This window comes from Stenella coeruleoalba (genome assembly GCF_951394435.1).
Source record: "Stenella coeruleoalba genome assembly, chromosome: 3".
NCBI classification, from domain to species: Eukaryota; Metazoa; Chordata; class Mammalia; order Artiodactyla; family Delphinidae; genus Stenella; species Stenella coeruleoalba.
In genome coordinates, this window is record NC_137148.1 from 143817902 (window position 1) to 143836225 (window position 18324).

The following is an 18324-nucleotide window of genomic DNA, read 5'->3' on the forward strand; positions in this document are numbered from 1 at the left end:
GACAAGAGTTTTCATATTGATGGGGCGCTGGGGAGGTTGTCATCTTTGCCTGATGGACCCATCGCTTCCGTTTCTAGATATGAAAAATCAAAGCTCTGTAAGGCCTGGGCCCCAGCTAGATCTGCAGTATCTATCTGTGTCTCTGTTAAAACGCAGAGACCCTCCTTGAAAGAACCGCATCTCCAGTGCAGCAGCAAAGCTGGCTCGAGGCAAGCGCCGATAACCCAATAGCATGTTTTTTTGGAAATCTTTTAAAAATAGCTAATTCCTCGGCTCCCTTCACCTGGTAATTACAAATCAGAAGCTATCGTTCTCTTGAAGCTGCCACGATTAGTTCTCATGTCCTGACCTCTGTACAGTGAAAATATGTCATTATTTGAGGCAATCGAATCTGGCCTCTTCAACTGAGTGACCTACATAGAACAGATAAACTGCAGGAGAAAATTAGGTGTTACCCAGACAGAAAGTGTACAGTAAATGTCACTTACTCTTATTAGCATGTATCATCTCGAAGAGTTGCAGTAGTGAGCCTTGCACTTCGGAGTAAGGTAGAGAAAGAAAACTTGGTTCTGAGGTGGGGTTGTGTGTAAGGAAAAAGCAGATGTACACGCAGGGACACCTTGCCACCTTCATCCATGGCCATCAATCTGAGCTGTAAGGTTTGACTATAAGTTTTTAACCTTAAAAGAATGCAGCCTGACTTTAGGTGGTGGTAAGCAAGCAGAATTAATTGCTGTGTGAACAATTTCCTAAGCATTGTTAATTGCGTTTCCTGTGGTTAATTGTTTCTCCCATCCCCGCCTCATACTAGGAACCTTTCCCTGTCAACAGCCCTTTCCCTCCTGCAGTGCTGGAAACGTAGCAAAGGCATCAACCTGTGTCTGGTTGAAATGCCAGACAGACATGTGGTGGTTATTGCCTGGCTGAGAAATATGCAGGGGAAGGAAGTCCTTATTTTTTCACAAAGGAAGCATTCCTTAGATACGGACTTTGAAAGAATGCAGGTGTGTGGAACTTGCCTTTCGCTCCACACAGTAAGAACAACTCACCAAGAGCCATCAGACATAGGGGGATATTGGCTTAGCTCAACTCACCGGGACGTGGGCAGTTGGCACCAACAGAGTGACAAGGACCACCAGAAGGAAGTTTGGTGTCTGGAGGTTGGAGGTTGTATGGGAGTAAAACGAGAGTTTTGTAGGCGTGCTTGTTTGCTTAGCAAAGAAGAGGCAGTGCTTCAGAACTCTGTGTCCCATCTTGGACTGTGGGGAAGGGTAGAGACAGGGCAGGTGAGAGGGAGAGAGACAGTGAATCACCGTAGTACTACTTCCAGAAAAGGACTCCATTCCATCACTACCCCCAAGCTTTCTCCACCATAGGCTGAAAAGATGTTCACTTGTCAGGAAGAGGGCTGGAGCGGAAAAATCTTTTTCAAGTTTGAAACAGGGAGGTGGGCTTTACCGTGGGCCAGTACTACTGCAGATCCTGGAGGCTGCATTGGTATTTCAGCGCAGGTATAGTCTCGTCTGAACCAGACCAGCAGGCTGGCCCTGCTGGGGGAGCCTTGATTTGAAACAGATTTAGATTGTGAGAAGTTTGGGAGAAACTATTCTTTTCAATGCCCCTGGACCACCAGGCGATCAACAGCTCTGTCCGAGTGCAGGAAAGGCTGGGAGGGATGGAGAGTGCCCTTTACAGTGATCCCAGAGGGGCACTTTCCCCTTTACGGTGGCACCATTGGAAGGTCCGGGCTTTGTTTTCCCCTCCCTCCTCCGCCTGCCACTGGGGATGCTCTCCCCCTGAGGCTGTTGTTTCCTTTCCACTGGAAGAGGAAACCCAACTACCCAGATCTACTTGCCTTCTGTATTTAGCGAATCCCTGAGGCCTGGGGCAAGCCAGTGTTGAACTGCAGCTTCCTTCAAAGGCAGTCGTTTGGAAAAGGCACCTGGCCCTCCCCCTTGACATCTGCATTGCTGAATTCTCTATTCATGTTTTCATTACTTTGTCTCTCCTGCAGCCATGCATCTGCTCGGACTCAATTGGCAACTCCAGCCGGCAGATGGACACACCTTTAACAATGGGATAAGGACCGGCTTACCAGGAAACGATGATGTGACAACAGCGCCATCTGGAGGCAAAGGTGAGGTTACAGCCGCAGCTCGCCCTCTTGAGGCCACAGGAAAATTCAGAGCTCTCGCCACCTGGTTCAGGTTTTCTAAGACGAATCTTGTAAGGTATGCAAAAGGGAGGAAACGGGGAGAAAAAAAAGCCCTGCATTTTCTAGGTACCCCCGTTCAAAGCTGTCTGCTGTTCCTGTCTGTGAGCTGTGTCTGGCTGGAGCCGCTCGGAGCTGGCGCGGTGCCCGCTCAGAGCCATGTGCACCCCTACGCTATCTGCAGCGACCGGCAGGGTCTGGAGCTGCTTGAAAGCATCTCAAGGCCTGGGGAGCAGCAGGAGAAAGTCCTGCCTGATGGGGAAAGCTGAGAGCAGCAGGCGGCACGGGCCAGTAGACTAGAGCCCTCTCCCCAGGGGAGACATGCAGCTTCCCCAGGGAGGAAGCACCACCTGGCAAGGCATGAAAGAGAAAGACCCGGAGCTGTTCCGCTTCGGGGGAGAAGAGAAAGGAGTTTTGACAACTCGGGAACAAAGCTTCCCTTGGCAAAACAGTGAAGGGGACAATAGAAATGTTTACTGAAGCAATCAGGCAACAGTACTTTTGCAGGAAAAAAAGAAAAAAATAGGTGCTAACAAGGTGCTAAGAAAGAGGAGAAAAAACAGAACCATGGGGAAGTGGGGACGTGGGGCAATTAAGAGACAACCAACGGCAGCCAATGGCACCATTAGGCAGGCTGGCATGCAGGGTAGGGGAGGATGCTTGACTCAGGATGGAAATCACAAACAGAAGAGATTGCACAGAAGGGTTCTCCAAACACAGAATTTTTCACTCTGCCTCTTAGCACACTAGGCAGTTCACCCGACATTTCTTAAAATACCCCACAGGGATATTTCAGCAATGGTAAGGGAAACATTTATTGGGCACCTGTCGTGTGCCAGATTTAACATTGTGTAACTTTAGTAACCCTAAAGGGAGAAAAATTACCTTGGAGAAACCGGGGCCCAGGATGTTTTAGAAATTTACCCCAAATCCAGCAAGTAGGCAGGTACAAATCTGAACTCAGGTCTGTGACGTGTGCATCTTTAAGGGAGCTGTTGGGTTTTTCCTAGATCAGGCATTTTCCACAGAGGATATTCCAGAATCATCTTCCCATAGAGGTGTACATTAATCAGCCCTGAGGTGCTAATGTTGCTTAAATTAGCCTCTCCGGAGCTGTCCTAATGCTTCAGGTGTGCCTTTGTCATCTTTTGATTGAGGCTTTAAGAGTCGTTCTCCTCATCTATCCTAATCATAACACTAAATTACCTTTAAGTAAGCATGAAAAAGTTTTATCTGAGGATGAAATTATATGTTTTCCATTATCAAGTGACTAAAACTAGACCTGAAAATGAAAAGTATATTTTATCTTAACGGACCCAAAAGCCAGGAGCCAGATTTGCTGGCCTCAGATTTGCAGTCTGCGTATCTCCAGGGCTTGACACCACCTGTAAATGTAACTTCAGTTGCCTTTACTGCAGTGGTTCTCAGCTGGGGTGTTTTTGCCCCCTAGGGGCACATCTGACAAGGTCTGAAGACTCTTTTGATTGTCACATTTAGAAGAGATGCGACCAGCATCTAGTAGGGAGAAGCTGAGATACAGTTAAACAGCCTACAGTGCACAGGAGAGCCTCCTACGATGAGGAAGTATCCCATCCAAACTGTCCGTGGTGCTGCTCTGTGAGAAACACTGCTTTTGGGGGTCTCTGTTATGTTTGATCCACACATGTCCTTTAATCTGCAAATCAACACTCCTTGTTTTGAAAAGAGTGCAGAATACACATTTGAAATGTCAATATGCATTTTTTTTGCACAGGGATGTATTTTATGTCCATATACATACTGAGATTACATACAAACACTTTTTTTTTTAACTAAAAAACAATTTTGGGGGGCCGCTCCTCGCAGCTTGCGGGATCTTAGCTCCCCGACCAGGGATTGAACCCGAGCCCTCGGCAGTGAGAGACCAGAGTCCTAACCACTGGACCGCCAGGGAATTCGCACAAACACTTTTTAAATAGCGTTCTTCACAAAAGGGAATCACTGATAGGCATTAACTTCCATAAGTGAAGGTCGGCCTCTCCTCCCATTTGTGATTAAGCTTCATTTCCAACCCCACTGGAGCCTCCCACACCGGCAGGACAGAAGATTCCCGGAAAAGAACAGGTCCTAACTAAGAGTATGACGTCTCTAAATGAACAAAGAAACATGTTCCATGGTGTCTTTGGAAGGGCCAGAACTTTTCCCCTCAGAGGCCACCTGCTTTTGAAAATACTGTGTGAGTTGTATAACATCACACAGAGCAGAATATTTTCCAAATGAGTTCTGAGCCAGAAAAGAGGTTACCAAGTCATTGTGCAGTGAATTTTGTCGAGAGGACTTTTGTGATAAAGTCTGAGCATTTGAAATTGCTTAAAGTTGAAGTAGAACTCAGAACGTCTTCTTTCTGAACGCCAAAACAGTACTCTTCCTGTGACCGAAGAGATCAGATCTCTCCTTAAGTTGTTGTGAAGTTTGGTTTTAAAAATGACTAGAAAGGTTAGTGTTTTCACACACCCGCCTCTTTTTTTTTTTTAACACCTTTATTGGAGTATAATTGCTTTACAATGGTGTGTTATACCCGCCTAACTCTTTTTAAAGGCGGTGATCCTACGTTTGAATTTCTTTACCCAGTGACCTACCTCCTCTGCACAATCTAAACCTATACATTTAGATAACCTGGATCAATTCCAATCGACTACTTTTCCAGTGTCTCAAAGAGACAATCAAGATATATTGGCAATAAATTAATTAAATACCACCCTCTCCATTTTTGTGTGCTGTACGATAATCCTTCACTCCGATAATGTTTTAATCAAGATACACCACACATTGCCAGGGAGGTTAATCTTATTAAGCAATTACTAGGTAAGTATCCAGCAGAAGCAAATTAAAATGTAAGCAAAACACAGGCATGTGAGTCCCATCTAAGATGGCATATCGATAGAGATTTCATTACCTGGTCTTTAGGAGTGTTTACACTGCTCAGATTTGGAAAGGAGTCTAATAGACAGGGCAGCCTACACACTCTGATATGTTAGTAGAAACAAAGGACTTGATTAATTGGTTGGGAGAATATATGTTCTTTGGGCTTTGTCTTCCCTTTTCCATTTGTTGCTGTTCACGGTTTATTTTTTCTCCATTCTGTCTTTCAATTAAAACTTAACGTGGTTGATTGGGTCGTTGGATTTCACATCAAGGAAGGGGAGCCCACAGACTGCCAGAATCACTCACCATCTCAAGTGTATTTCTATGTTAAAAGGAACGAACTCATACGTCTTCATTACAAGAGCACGGAACACTTTTTCTATAGATCTGGGAGTAGATAAGCCTTGAGAACGAAGATTCAATACAGTGTTCTGACCTGGTCAGATAGCATAAGGGAATCCAGTTTGATTGGCTAGGTCCAGAGGCAAAATATACAAGAACTTTTAAAGGGCGTGTCGTATGTAGCCAATTTGTGCACTGATCTTAAGAAAGAATAAACGCCCAAGTAGAATTTCATGGGTCACTCTCAAGACCTACACTCATTTTACATTCAAGGTGCCCTCCGTATCTGGGGTCAGCAAACTGCATCTCATGGACCAAATCTGGCCAGCCACCTGTTTTTGCAAATAAAGATTTATTGGAACACAGCCACGTTCATTCATTGTCCCTGGCTGCTTTTGCGCTCTGGCAATGGAATTGAGTAGGGGCAACTGAGCCTAGATGGCCCCCAAAGCCTGAAATATTTACTGTCTGGCCCTTTACAGGAGAAGTTGGCTGACTAGTCTTGATCATGTACAAACCCATTTCTGCTTTCCTTGGACTTGTCTGTAACTACAAGTTGTAGGACACTAGGGAGAAAGACAAAACTCCAATATATCAGTTTTTCCTTCTTGACATAAAGTTGGGTATAATATATTCTCAGATAACTTCGCATTGACAGATGCTCTATACTACAGGGCTCTGGGGTTGGTCTGACTAGATGCAAACACCAGCTCCATCACTAAGGAACTGTGTGGATGTAAACAGGTCATTTGCCCTCCCTCGGCCTCTGAGCCATCATCTGTAAAATGGTACCCCCTCATAAGCTTGCAGTCCCCCATAATGAGATGTCACTTATAGAATATGGTGTGTGATATCAGATACTTAATAAGAGATCCATGAATATTTGTTGTTTTTCCTGACATCATCATAACGTCCCTCGGTCGGTCCATTTAACAAGCCTCCACAGGCTGCCACTTCTTATGAGGTGCTGTATTTTCCAAAGGCGAAGGCTGCCTTCGGAATATGAAGGTAGACAATCCTACCACTTCATCTTTTTCCTTTACCCTCTAAGAATGGGGACAAACCCTGATGAAGACTTCTTCTCAACCATGTGCTCGATGAGGTCAGTAGGAAGCAGGACTTCCCGTTCCAAAGGGCCAATGTGCAAAAATGAGCTGGCCAGCTCCTTGCAGCGTTATTTGTCTCACTGCAGCTTGAGTTCCATCACTGCTGGCATGTCTGTTTTAAGCCCCACCATTCTCGGTTTATAACTCAGCTGTAAACATTTATTTGTGCCTGGAGCACATTTCTTTCCTACCCTTTGAAAAAAAAAATCAGAATTTCCAGATGGTATGCAAGTTGGAAAAAAATGGCAAAGACTGTTATTCTGTTTAGAAACATGTTTTTCTACACTTGCCCTTTCAGCAAAAACTTCATAATGATTTTTACTAGTTGGCTTAATGTATGGTACTAGGAGCCAGATTAGCAGGGAGGTTGGTAATTCTTCCTCTGGCTCTCATCAGCCTCTCAATGAACACAACCCAGGGTTCCAAAATGATCACTTCCCTACATGGGGCTTTTTCAAAGTCGGTGAAGTTCCCCGAAGGACAAGGGGTCATTATGATCGAGCCAGCCATTGAGATACTGCACATCTACTGGCAGGTACACCAACCACCTACATACCAAGGCAACAACTCCCCTCATTTTGGAGGCCGTGCTATCCTACCGTTGTTACAGATGGGTACCACTTAGTGCATCACATTGGTGGCTTTCAGCTTCTGATTGCCCTCCACAAGCCGTTCCCAGTTGCATACTTTCTGTTGTACGTGGCATCATCGTGGCTTGACATAGGTATTAATAATGAGATCCAGTTTCCCTTCCTGCCATATTCGCCCTTACTTTCATTGGCATGCTTCTCTTTCAGAGAGACCTGCACACCCAGAGCTTGGTCTCTGCTATCTGCTTGGATACGCCTCTCTTTGTCTCTCTTGTATTTAGCCCAGCGTCTGAAATGCAGTCAGCCTAGTGGTTACATATGTGGGTTTCTGAAACGGTCGGACAGAGCTTTTGATCCCCGCTCTGCCACTTAAGACCTGTGTGATCCGAAGCGAGTCACTTTACTCCTGTGGTCCTCTTGTCTGAAAAACAGGAAAAAAAAATCATAAAGGAATCAGGAGACTACGTGGCAAGTTGTAACCACTCGATAAATTTTTTAGCTGCTATAAATAATACTAATAAACTGAACTACTTATTAATACAGAAGCATGTTCACCTGAACAGTCAGATGTATAAATATCTATTAACACCCTGAGTGACAGAGATTTGGCCATTTTTGTCTAAGATGACAAACTGAGGTTTCAAAAGAAAGGCCATGTGTAGTTCTGAGTGCTGAAGGATTTTATAAAAATCATTACTGCTGTGTGATGTTGTGCATACTGTAACAGCCGCAGTGGACGCTCAGGATGGAAGTCTATTCCTGAAGAATAGACAGGCAACAGCCGGGTGAAGGCTCCTGGGCTGCTGCTGACTCAGACGAGCTAGTGAATCTCATGTCTTTAGGAGAATCTTTTCGCCTATCTTCTGGTTAAACAGAATTCACAGATGGTTGTCCTGATTCCCAAATAAATGGAAACGAGGTGTAATGACTGAAGCAATATTCTGAATTCACCTTTATTTGCAATAGATAAAAATATGTGAGGCAGAATAATCTGCAAGGCAGATTTATGCTAGGGTGCCTCCAGAGTTCAGTTTAAGTTTAGGAAGTATTAACATGAGGCTTCATTTCCGTGCTATGACCGTGAGTCCATTCCCTTTATCACTTGTTTGGGGAATAGTCTTGCTGTTTCCATAAATGAATTATGGCAACATTTTCTGAAATGATTAGCTTCTGATGTGGCTCTGGAAGGCTGTTGTTTTGCTCCACATCAGTCTTATTTAACTGGTTGGAATTTTAGGTACGTGTGTCTGAAATAGGCAATCGCTTCACATTTCCATGAGCAATCTTCCGTGGAGTTATAGACGTGGGCTATCCTGTGAAATTGATCATTAGAGTGTTGCTTCTAAAATCCCAGAAATGTCATCTTTAAGCTGGAGATGAACCCGCAAGAACCAATGTGTCTTAAGCATCTGCTTCTTAGGGCAAAATGATCACCATCTCCACTTTTCACTGTGCAGCTCGTAGATAGAAAGAAAAGTTGGACGTGGAAGCCACGGCTCTGGGAGATGGAGGCTGGACTCCATCCTGTTTGCCAGGACACCACGCTTGGTCATTGCCTAGAACCCAAGGGTGGTGGCCGGACTCACACAGAATGATTACAGAATGGTGTTAAATTCCTCTGTTCTTGATACTGTCGACGCAAAGACTTCAGGCTGCCTAGATAATGGATAATGGGAAAATGACAGACACCCCAACTTTGATGTTGACCAGAGATTACCTAGCACTACAGTCGATGCTTGCTAAATAGTCGTTGCATGAAAATGTGAGTGAATGACCCACCCAGCCTTGCGTGGCACATTCATGGATCATTGTGAAGTAAACACATGGCTGCCTTCCAGTTGCCCGCCTGAGAAGCAGCTAGAGCCCACGTTAACAGCTGCAGTTTGGGTGTTAAACTGGCCTTTGCTTTCTCCGGACGTAGCACTTTAATTCATGCAGTAGGTACCCCCCCAGGTCTGCAGATGTATTGACCACTCATTGTGTATTGATTTCAGCTGCTCTGCAAGATGTCTGTTTCATTACAGCCCACTCCAGCCCTGGGCCCTCTTGTAGTTAATAGTGCACTAGGCAGCTGGTACCATAAACTATCAATAAATCATCACATATTTATCCTCCAAATCTGGGATAGTTACAGGTGTTTTGCGGGCAGCACAACAGCTGGATAGAAAGATGTAAAAGTGCCTAGAATTCGCGTCCTGTGTTACTCTGGTTAATCCTCAGAAGCAACCCCATTATACAGAGGAGTAGACAAACTCAGAGAGCGGGAGGGATCAGCCCGCAGGCACACGGCTAGTAGTTCTCAGAGCTGGGATTCAAACCCAGGGCTGACCAGCTCCACATGCAACATTGCCTCCTGAGAACTCAGAACTTCTCAATATGACGACAGCCATCTTGGAGGTAAAGGTAGAAACCATAATTACTTTGTTTCCTTGTTGAGTGACTCTCAATGGCATCCTTTTAGGGGTTAACCATGTTTGTCCTAGAAGAGCTGGCATGGCTCCGGGAGCCCAGGTTCTGATCCTTGTTTGTGGGACTGGGAGCCTGGTCCGGGCTGCTGGCCTCTTTGACCTTGGAGGGCGGCACAGACCTCCTGGACATCAGCCCAGGGATTTGACCTCCAAGGACAGAGTCATGGAGATGGTTCCCCACGCTGGCTGTAGCAATTTACAAAAGGCACCTTTCCTTTTAATCTCTCGGGAGGCAGTATTGGCCTAACTTTTCTCGTCCTTTTATTATTTTTAAAGTTACAGAAGTTATGCCCACTCATTTTGAAGGTTCTTTTTTTTTAAATGTATTTATTTTATTTATTTATATTTTTGGCTGCATTGTGTCTTTGTTGCTGCGCATGGGCTTTCTCTAGTTGTGGCGAGTGGGGGCTACTCTTGGTTGTGGTGCGCGGGCTTCTCATTGCAGTGACTTCTCTTATCGCGGAGCACAGGCTCTAGGCGCGCGGGCTTCAGTATTTGTGGTGCGCGGGCTTCAGTAGTTGTGGCACGCGGGCTCGGTAGTTGTGGCTCGCGGGCTCTAGAGCGCAGGCTCAGTAGTTGTGGCGCACGGGCTTAGTTGCTCTGCGGCATGTGGGATCTTCCCGGACCAGGGCTTGAACCTGTGTCCCCTGCATTGGCAGGTGGATTCTTAACCACTGCGCCACCAAGGAAGCCCTTGAAGGTTCTTTTTTAAGTATGTAGAAAAAGTCTTTTTTCCTTTGGCTGTAAAGGCTATTAGTGTAACAATTGGCGAATTTGAATAAGGTCTATAAATTAGATATATTTGGTTGTATCAATGTTAATTTTCTGTTTGTGATAACTGTACTGTGGTTCTGAAAAAGAATGGCCTTGTTTTTAGGAGAAACACTTGGAAGTATTTCGAGGTAAGGGAGCCACCTGTTTATAACTTAACTCAGTGTTTCAGAAAAAATATATATTTATATACAGAGAGAGAACACAAATGTATGTAACATTTATGGAATCTGGGTGAAGGATATGCAGGAATCTTTGTACCATTGTTTGAAATTTTTCCATAAATCTGAAATTATTTCAAAATGAAAATTTTATATATATTAAAGGTATTTATATGCAGATGTATATATATATGTGTATATATATATATATATATGGAAAAAGTGAAAACTCTTTGCAAAAGAATAATTCAGTTGCATATGTGGAAAGTTTAGTTTGAAAGCAATCACTGGTTTGTTCAAAGGGATGTTACCTTCACTTTCTGATAACCCCTCCCCCCACGGACACCACATAGGCGTCTTTGTAGCACAAACCCAGAGATGACCCTCCTGACTTGCTCTGTAGACCACAGTAGGCTAAGGTGGAATGCCCCTTAAGGTATCCTTGGGTCCAAACCACTCTTATGGAGATAAGGACAATGAGACCTGGAGAGCTGAACTGCCTAAAACTAGCCAGCTGCTTAGTAACAAGGATGGGAGTTCCACAGAATAGTTCATTTACATCCCTGTTCCTTCCACAAATGGTTCGGCATCATAAAGCATCAGGATTAGGACCCTTACCTCTTGGTTGTTAATCCAATGACCTATACACTAGACTCCAGCTGCCTTGGCTCATTTTTTTTGTTTATAAGACTTTATACAAAAGATAAATTAAGAGTTGACTCATGATTTTTCAGAAGGATTCATAAGGAAGTTTTCTTTAGGTAGTAAATTTCCCCATGGAGCTCTCAAAAGAGAATTTAATTTTTTTTTTTAAAGCCAGTTTCCGTGCAACTTTCCAAAGTAAATCTTTCTTAAGGCTCTCATTTCACCCAGTAGTCACAGGGGTTTTGTTAAAATACCCCATCAGATGGTCAGATAAAACTTGATTCAGTTCAATAAGAATTTATAGATGGGTTGCCAGGTGCAAACCACGGAGAACCCAGAGATGCATTTGTAGCCCTGCCTGACCTCAGGGAGCACAGCGTCTAATAAGAGACACTTCGAAAGGCAAGTAAAATCAACATAGTACCCAACAACAGTGCTGCAGTAGAGTTAAGTGTAAATGCTATGAAAACGCAGAGAAAGAACCTATTTATCTGGCAGGAGGCAGGATATAAAGGATAAAAGAGCTTCAGTGTGAAGGTATAGCTGACTGGATCTCAATTTCAGTGTTACTGGGGTGGGATAGGGAGGGTGGGAGGGAGGGAGACATAGGAGGGAAGAGATACGGGAACATATGTATATGTATAGCTGATTCACTTTGTTATAAAGCAGAAGCTAACACACCATTGTGAAGCAATTACACTCCAATAAAGATGTAAAAAATAAATAAATAAACCAGATGCCTGTTACACTGTAAAAAAAAAAAAAATTCAGTGTTACTAAATAAAGCAGGATTTTCAATAAACTAAGCTAATCAATAAAATAACCAAACAGGCTTCTATAAAGTCCCACCAAAAATCAGTAATGGAAACAGAGCCTGACTCCCAATTTTAAGCTTGTTCCCATAGTTAAGTCTATTCTAGAAGAGTTAGACTCTCCCCTCTCCCTTGATAGATACATGCATACATATATACACATATATGCACATATACATGTATATAAATATATACATGCATATCACATATACACACAATGTTTTTGAAAATCCTTTACTCCGAAAAGAAAGCCATGGAATATTACTCAGCCATAAAAAGAAGCGAAATTGAGTTATTTGTAGTGAGGTGGATGCACCTAGAGACTGTCATACAGGGTGAAGTAAGTCAGAAAGAGAAAAACAAATACAGTGTGCTAACACATATGTATGGAATCTAGGAAAAAAAAGGGTTCTGAAGAACCTAGGGGCAGGACAGGAATAAAGATGCAGATGTAGAGAATGGACCTGAGGACACAGGGAGTGGGAAGGGTAAGCTGGGAAGAAGTGAGAGAGTGGCATGGACATATATACACTACCAAATGTAAAATAGCTAGTGGGAAGCAGCCTCATAGCACAGGGAGATCAGCTCGGTGCTTTGTGACCACCTAGAGGGGTAGGATAGGGAGGGTGGGAGGGAGACGCAAGAGGGAGGGGATGTGGGGATATATGTATACATATAGCTGACTCACTTTGTTATACAGCAGAAACTAACACACCATTGTAAAGCAATTATACTCCAATGAAGATGGTAAAAAAAAAAAAAGCCAGACATTTCCCTTATCGTTTTTCATTCTTTTATTTAATTCAGTGTAACTAGCATATATTTTGCTATTATTATATGCTAGGGACCTTCTTTGTGTACTTCCATTTGTTACTCTCAGCCTATGAGATAGTTACTATTATTGTTCCCATTTTAACAAAAAGAGAATGAAGACCCAGAGAGGTTAAGCAAATTGCTGGTGGTCACACAACAAGGAAGAACCAGAGCCAGGATTTGAACCCAGTTGTCTGGCTACAAAACGTATACTTCAGCACCCAGGTGCACTGCCTCCTTTGGTGGATGGAACATGAGGGGCGGGGCATCTGAAACCCTGGTGGGGGAGTGTGACTACTGAGAAGTCAGCCTGTACTCATTGGCGGGAGCAGCTAATTACTGACTTAAGTGTCCTGAAGTTGCGGTCTACTGAAAGAAGGGGGACCCCACTACTATAAGAACCAAACCCAGACTTCCCTGGTGGTGGCAGTGGTTAAGAATCCGCCTGCCAATGCAGGGGACACGGGTTTGAGCCCTGGTCCGGGAAGATCCCACATGCCGCGGAGCAACTAAGCCCGTGTGCCACAACTACCGAGTCTGCACTCTAGAGCCCGCGAGGCACAACTACTGAGCCCGTGAGCCACAACTACTGAAGCCCGTGTGCCTAGAGCCCGTGCTCCACAACAAGAGAAGCCACTGCAATAAGAAGCCCGCACACCGCAATGAAGAGTAGCCCCCACTCGCCACAACTAGAGAAAGCCCGCGTGCAGCAGCAAAGACCCAACGCAGCTAAAAATAAATAAATTTATTAAAAAAAAAAAAAGAATCAACCCCCTGAGGCTCCTTGTCAGAATTTCTCCAGCGCAGCCGCTCCCTGGAAGCCTCTTCGCCACCTCTGGCGTCCTCATTTGGTTTGACATTATCAAAATCCGTTTAAGTTTCAACAGCAGATTAGTGGGCTCGTGGGTGCCGATTCCCTGCTACTTTTTCATAGCCTGTCATTAACCCAGCAACCCCTGAAAGCCCAACAGACACGAAAGAAAGCTCATTTTATTAAGTTTAAAGATGAGTGATTTCTTTAGAATTCTTTTTTATTTTTAGTGCATTTCTTTAACTTGTTGCTACACTGTGATTGCTGGGGTTACATTTGGTCTCTATCAGAGACTCCTAAACTATTCTTCCCCAGGGTTGGTTTTTTTTTTTCCTACAGCTCTTCCTTACTGCATCCTTTTTATTGTATCCTTTCCTCCAAAGACCTTAATTTGGCGAGGAGAGGAGCCCTTCCAAAGCAGCATTTTTAAGTACAAATTCGTTTTTAATTTATAATAATCAGAGCTTCTGATCAACTGGTGATAACAAGTGGTTCCCCCTAGATACGTCATTATGTCAGCAAAATAAACAATACGCTTTTGAGGCTTAGAGCCTTACCGATAATAATAATCATGATAGCTAATTTTTATTTAGTGCTTACTTTGTGCCAAAAATTAGTCGAAGAGCTTTGCATGGGTTCACTCATTAAATCCTCCTAACAATGCTATGAAATAAATAATAATAGTGTCCCAATTATACAAGGGAGGGAACTGAGGCACAGAGAATGGATACACTTTACCAAGTATCAAAGCTGGCGTTTGAACCAAGGCAGTCTCAGCCCAGTTTCTGCTCTTACATGCTATGCAGTATTCCTCCCCTACAGGAAAGTACTTCCTATCTGATAGGCAACATAAAAATGTTTGAGGAGCAAACCATCTAAAGAGCTGACCCACGAAGGATTACTAGTTTCTTTTCTTCCTAACAATGTTTTGTGATGGGAGCTTCCAAACTCCTTCCAAACAGGAGCCTGTTCCCTATTCTAGAGGTCGAGGGTTTCTTCTTAAGGTCCAAAGCAGCGTGTCTTCTACTTTATTTTAAGCCCCTGTTTACTTCGTATTTGACCCACTATTGAACTAAATACGGGGAAAAAAATAACTTTACACCCTCAAGTCATTCTGTGGTTTTTCTTTTATAATTTAGATATGGAAAACCTTTAGGGATCCAAGAATGTCACCTCTCCATTTTCCGGAATGAGAAACCGGCACCAAGCATTTATGAGTATTGTCTTAATGCAGTGGCCGGGTGGTAACAGAGCCAGGTCAGCTAAGTCAGAATGCCTCACTCACCTTTCATGCCCGTCTTCTGCAACCTTATGATCTCTCTTGACCATCCACACCTTTCGCAATGGATTGTGGCCAAATACAGATGAATATATTCAGAAGAGTGCGTCCATTACAGAATGCAGGAGGGAGCTGGCTTCCCATCCTTTGCCCATGAGACTGAAGAAGTTTTAGATCCACAAGGCCGCCAAAGTGATCAATGAAAAAGTGAAAAGACCCTCAAAACCAAAATGTCTTCAGTTCTTTCTGGATTTGGTTTCAACTGGTTTAGAAGTTCTCAAGATGATAGGAGATTGTGGTTTTATATTTCCTTTCGAGTTCAGAATCCATTTGAAGGAATCACACGTGACCTATGTAAAACTAGCTTCCATCAAGGTTTTGTTCCCATTTTAGAGAGGATGATAATGAGGCCCTGAGAGATCAGTTAACTTTTCTTGGGCAACTTCTAGTAACTCCCAGCTTTTTCTTCGTTCTGTGTTCATAAAGGAAACCACCCTCCGAAGTGTAGGAGACCCTGGCTAGTTCATTGTTATTAAGAAACCCTCTTTTAAAATAGGAATTTCTGGAACTCCTATTATTAAAGTTCTGAAGGTTGCCGAGTATGGGCAACCAGTGGTTCCTATATAAGTGATTTCAAATAATGCAACAGAGATGCACCAGTGTCACCGTGAGATGGGTGTGGTTTCCACACGGTACTTAAGTCCCTCCTCTTAAGCGAGGAAGGGGTGACACCCAATGTTGGGTCAGCCTTAGAGCAAGTCAGCATTTTCTGTTGAGTTATTTTATTTATTTTGGACTGATGTTTGTTCACTGCTGGCTCTTTTTTATTAATTTATGAGAATGTCAGAGTATATTGGACTTGTTTGTGGCAGGAAAGAATAATTAACAGCTGCAAGAATTAAATCTGGTGCCAAATTAATATCACTCTCCCCTTTCCTACTGATCATTTTACATCCCAGTCACATTTGGAGTTTACATGTACTTATCAGACTCCAGCTCTTATGATAGTTGATCAGTAAAGAGTAATCTCAAGTTTAGCAAGCACTGTGCCAATATTTCAGATGCCCTGGGATATGAGTTTCTAGGATTCTTATTTAAAACCTAGATATTTTAAGTTGTGACCTAAAGAGAAATTTGCCATGGGTTTCACCATCATATATTTTTTAAATACTGGCATATAATCAAACAGAAATGTAGAGCCAACTAATGTGTACACATGTCATGGACTTGGTGTCAATTCCTATCTTCCAGTGCCCTGGTTCTTGAAGAACAGCAGCATAGACAGTGGCGAAGCGGAAGTTGGTCGGCGGGTGACCCAAGAAGTCCCACCTGGCGTGTTTTGGAGATCACAGATTCACATCAGTCAACCCCAGTTCTTAAAGTTCAATATCTCCCTCGGGAAGGATGCTCTCTTCGGTGTTTACATAAGAAGAGGACTTCCACCGTCTCATGCCCAGGTAGGAACATGCTTGATATAGCCATGAGTTTAAAAAAAAAAAAAAAAAACACCACTTCACACCTACTAGGATGGTTATAACTAAAGGATGGACAATAACAGTTGGAACCCTCCTGTATGCTTTGTGGGAATGTACAACGGAGGGCCACTGTGGAAGAGAATTCAATGGTTCTTCCAAAAGTTAAACAAAGAATTACAGTATGATCCAGCAGCTCCACTAATAGGTGTATTCCTACAGAGAATTGAAAACTTTATTTCTCATTTAACAATATGCACAAATGTTCATAGCAGTGTTTATTCATAATAGCCCCAAAGTGGAAACAACCCAAATGTCCATCAACTAATGAATGGAGAAACAAAATGTGATCTATCCCTACCATGGGATAGTATTCAGACATAAAAGGGAATGAACTATTTTTTTTAAAAAAAGGGAATGAAATATTGTTACATGCTACAACATGGATGAATCTTGAAAATGTTATGCTAAATGAAAGAAGCCAGATACAGAAGGCTACATACCGTTTGATTCCATTTGTATTGTCTGGAATAGGCAAATCCTTAGAGACAAAAAGGAGATTAGTGATTGCCAGGGGAGAGGGAGGAAAGAATCGGGACTGACTGCTAATACCTTTGGGGTTTCTTTTCGGGGTGACGCAAATACTCTGAAATTAGATAGCGGTGATGGTTGCACAACATAGTGAATATACTAAAAACTACCAAACTGTAAAGTGGTTAAATTTATGTTACGGGAACTATTTCTCAGAAAAAGAAAATGGTTACCTCCCCACCTGATGACGTCACCTTTGCCAGACCTTTGCTCATCCTTGGGTACTTTTTGTTGAAGGGGTCTAGTTATTTGTTAAAACATCACTAGGAGACATCCCACTGTGTTTGAAAAGAGTGACGTAACATTAACCAAAATTCAGCAACCATTTCTCTGTGGCTTCCCTGTGCTTCCCTGTACTAAGTGCCTTGGGAAGTGCTTGACACTGCGTAAGTGAGATTATTCCCAGCGTTGGGAATGACAAGATTAGATTAGATTATGGATTTCATTGTTTTTCTTCTCACTCCTCCTTTCATTTTTCCTGGTAGAGATTTTCTTATACATCCCACTTGGGATAAATTCACCCTCATCTAGTTTGGTTTTCTTTTCCAGTAAGAATTGTATATCCTAAGGAAAACCAAGCAGTGTTTTCCCGCCTCATTTGCTTTCAAATCCAGCAAGTAGGTAAAGAAGTACATTAGGAAAATACAGCAGTGGAGGGAAAAACACCCTTAACCACCCATTATATCCAGTCAAAGCTGACCTTTTTAAACATGTGTTGGGAAGGTATTCATCCAGAAAATTCAACTGGAAGAATTTAAAGCTTTAAACCCCTTGGCAAATGCAAAGCAGTCAGGCCACCATTTCTTTGTCCTTAGCTCACAGCAGACATTGCTAATCGATGACTGCACTTTTTCCTCACTAAACTCAGTGCACAGATACCTCCAAGAGAACCCTAAAGGCAGCCACCACCAATTGACTGGTGTTGGCTCTCAAGATGAAATGTATTTGCAGTCCCATCTTTACAGCCTGAAACGATCGATATAAGGGACTAAAAGGACCACTTCTTTTTTGAGCAGGGAGAGCTGTGTAGGTTTATATTAACATACACAGCCCATGCTATAGGGATCAATGTGTAAAGTGGTAATCAATAAGTCCTCCATCCATCCATCCAGAAAAATATTTATTGGTCTAAGCACTGATTATCTAGAGATGAGTTAACGTAGCCCATGACCAAGCAGAACTCTTGTTACAAAAATCACATCTGTCCTTTAAAGAGATTCTCATCAAGAGAAAGAGAAGGATTCAGCTAAGAGGAGTCGCTGAGGCATTTCTGTAACTTCTGGCCAGGTGCAGGGTGCTGGTCTGGGAAGTTATGCAAATTGTTAGGGGGTCTCCCTGACCTTCAGG

At 43.2% G+C, this 18324-nt stretch overlaps 1 protein-coding gene across 1 annotated transcript in view; it reads left to right on the plus strand.

Annotated features, from left to right (window-relative positions):
- The window catches only part of TENM2 (teneurin transmembrane protein 2), a gene marked incomplete at its 5' end in the record, with an annotated part of 411764 nt that overhangs the window by 176907 nt on the left and 216533 nt on the right, over window positions 1–18324 (plus strand). Inside the window, 2 exons of the mRNA XM_079918659.1 lie at window positions 2015–2137; window positions 16166–16371. Of these exons, the coding sequence (XP_079774785.1) occupies window positions 2015–2137; window positions 16166–16371 (329 nt within the window). The remainder of the gene's footprint in view (window positions 1–2014; window positions 2138–16165; window positions 16372–18324) is intronic.